This window comes from Daktulosphaira vitifoliae, unplaced genomic scaffold (assembly GCF_025091365.1).
Source record: "Daktulosphaira vitifoliae isolate Bord-2020 unplaced genomic scaffold, ASM2509136v1 Scaffold_1382, whole genome shotgun sequence".
Taxonomy (NCBI): domain Eukaryota; kingdom Metazoa; phylum Arthropoda; class Insecta; order Hemiptera; family Phylloxeridae; genus Daktulosphaira; species Daktulosphaira vitifoliae.
Genome location: NW_026100942.1, coordinates 1 through 2,128, shown reverse-complemented (window position 1 = coordinate 2,128; position 2,128 = coordinate 1). Strand labels below are relative to the sequence as shown.

At 23.9% G+C, this 2,128-nt stretch overlaps 1 protein-coding gene across 1 annotated transcript; it reads right to left on the bottom strand.

Annotated features, from left to right (window-relative positions):
- Positions 1 to 832: 832 nt before the first annotated feature.
- Positions 833 to 2,121, bottom strand: LOC126909811 (uncharacterized). Its single transcript, XM_050692230.1, has 3 exons — positions 1,930 to 2,121; positions 1,475 to 1,830; positions 833 to 1,094 (listed from the first exon to the last, which is right to left on the bottom strand). Exons 2-3 carry the CDS (start codon positions 1,767 to 1,769, stop codon positions 949 to 951), a joined length of 441 nt encoding a protein of 146 aa, XP_050548187.1. The 5' UTR covers positions 1,770 to 1,830; positions 1,930 to 2,121; the 3' UTR covers positions 833 to 948.
- Between the last annotated feature and the right edge of the window lie 7 nt (positions 2,122 to 2,128).

Here is a 2,128-nt window from a genome sequence, read left to right as displayed (position 1 = left end):
TGAAACATCATTTATCGGAAATACAATTATTCAAACGTTTTCAAATTGAGTGAAATAAAATGGAATTAATCGACATTTCTTGTGGAATTGAAGACGACGAGGTAAAAATTATATTAAATGATGTAATTAGCAATATAAAAACGTTTTGCTTTTATGAATTAGAACAGAATTATAATAGAGATAGCTATAGAGATTAANAATATAAAAACGTTTTGCTTTTATGAATTAGAACAGAATTATAATAGAGATAGCTATAGAGATTTTTTAAAGCTTGTGCTAGTTTTTGTAAAAAAATTGCTATTTTAAATCTCCCTCCGTGAACAAGTTAAGTGTTAGATTTTCAAAAAAATGATATTTTATGATAACATAATTATAACAAAATAGAAAAGGTGTTTTAAAAAGATGGAATTTAATTTACCCTCTTGAATCTCGTTAAGAGACTGAACACTTTTATATTCACTACTTCATGACAAACTCTTATTTTTTTTTACATTGTCACATTTTTTTACAATTCTTAACTAATATTGTGAAAATAATTCAATATCAAGAACTATTCATTAATTAAGTAAATACAAAAGAATCCAAAAATAGAGCTCTCTACAGAGTGATTATTTTATTATAACTCACTCAATTACTTACAGAAACCTTTTTTTCATCGAAGATATTTATGATACTGATGTTTAACATACTTTTGATCTAAATTGCTTTGACTCGTCACCACCTTATTTAATTTTAACATAGTGATATGTTAGATAGATGTTATATTATTATAGTATTTATATGTTAATTATTAAAAATTTAAATGATAAATTTACTGACTTTTGTTATTATTAGAAACGCTTAATTTCCTTAACTGTTATTTTATCTATGAATAATACATTTTTACAATCATGTGTCGATTTTTTAGTATTTTGAAATATGACTATATAATAATTTAGTATATTTTAGTTAAATATCCGTAACATTTAGATTCTTAGTAAAATGAAAATTTAATAATTCGGGTAACATAATGTTTTCGTAAAAATCAATAAGTTTTTGTTCCATATTATCGTTCCAAAATTTGTCATCTCGAAGAATTTTACAATAAACAATACCTAAACACGTAAAAAAATAGCATTTTATAGTAAAAATATTTTTGAATCAAATTGTAAAGTGATTTAATTATATAAAATAGTACTAAAATTGTTTCCAGTTTTCCTGATTACAGAGACTTTTAATAACTCGTTTATACAAAACGAGGTCTATACTAGACCGAAAAATTTGTCATAGGTTTGATTTTTATATGAAAATGAAATCATTAAAGAAATTACATTGTCGCGGTCGGTTGTAAAACAGTTATCGTAATCGCAAATCATAATTAAATTAAATTTTAATGTATATAAAAAAATTAATTGATCGTGTTAGATTTCATCATAATGAATTGNAAATTAATTGATCGTGTTAGATTATATCATAATGAATTTATTTTTAGTACCTTTTGGTGTCCAAATAATTAAATAACAATACTGTCTCTTTGAAATGTGCAGTTCTCCTTGTATTTGATAAAAAGTAACAGAACTACGTTTTAGTATAAGTTCTTTATTCTCATTGTAATATAGATATTTTATCACTTTATCTTTAATAGCTTTTTCGGGAGTAAAATATTGGGCATTAACTGGACATTTTATTTCAACAATGCCATCATCTCCAATTATACCATCTGGTTTTGCTGTTAAATAGTTAATGTTTTTATCAATAAATGCACTGCACGGTTCAATCTTTACGTCCATTTTCTTCTCAAAATGTTGTATTGCTTTCAGCTCATTAACTATGCCATATTGCTCAACATAACTATATATATAAATCAACAATAGCATAAAACTGGAAATTATTATCTTCACAAAACTAAAATATTTAAAAATAACTATTGTATAACTTATTATTACTTACTGGATATTATTTTTGGTATTACTTGATTTTTCATTATAAACGTGCAATGTCCTTTTCAAGAATGAATCTTTGTTTTTTGTTTGATTAAATGAACAAGCACATTGAAAACGAGAAGATGTTAAACGTTTATTACGTACTTTTTCCCAGATATCTTTATTAACGAAATGTATTTCATTTTTCTTAAATAATTCATCGTCAT

What these genes read in the sequence shown, in the direction of transcription:
- LOC126909811 (XM_050692230.1), bottom strand. Translation starts at nt 1,769, where the DNA reads ATGGACGTAAAGATTGAACCGTGCAGTGCATTTATTGATAAAAACATT. An exon ending in AATTATTTGGACACCAAAAG is followed by an intron (nt 1,095 to 1,474) that starts GTACTAAAAATA and finishes TTACGTGTTTAG; the next exon opens with GTATTGTTTATTGTAAAATT.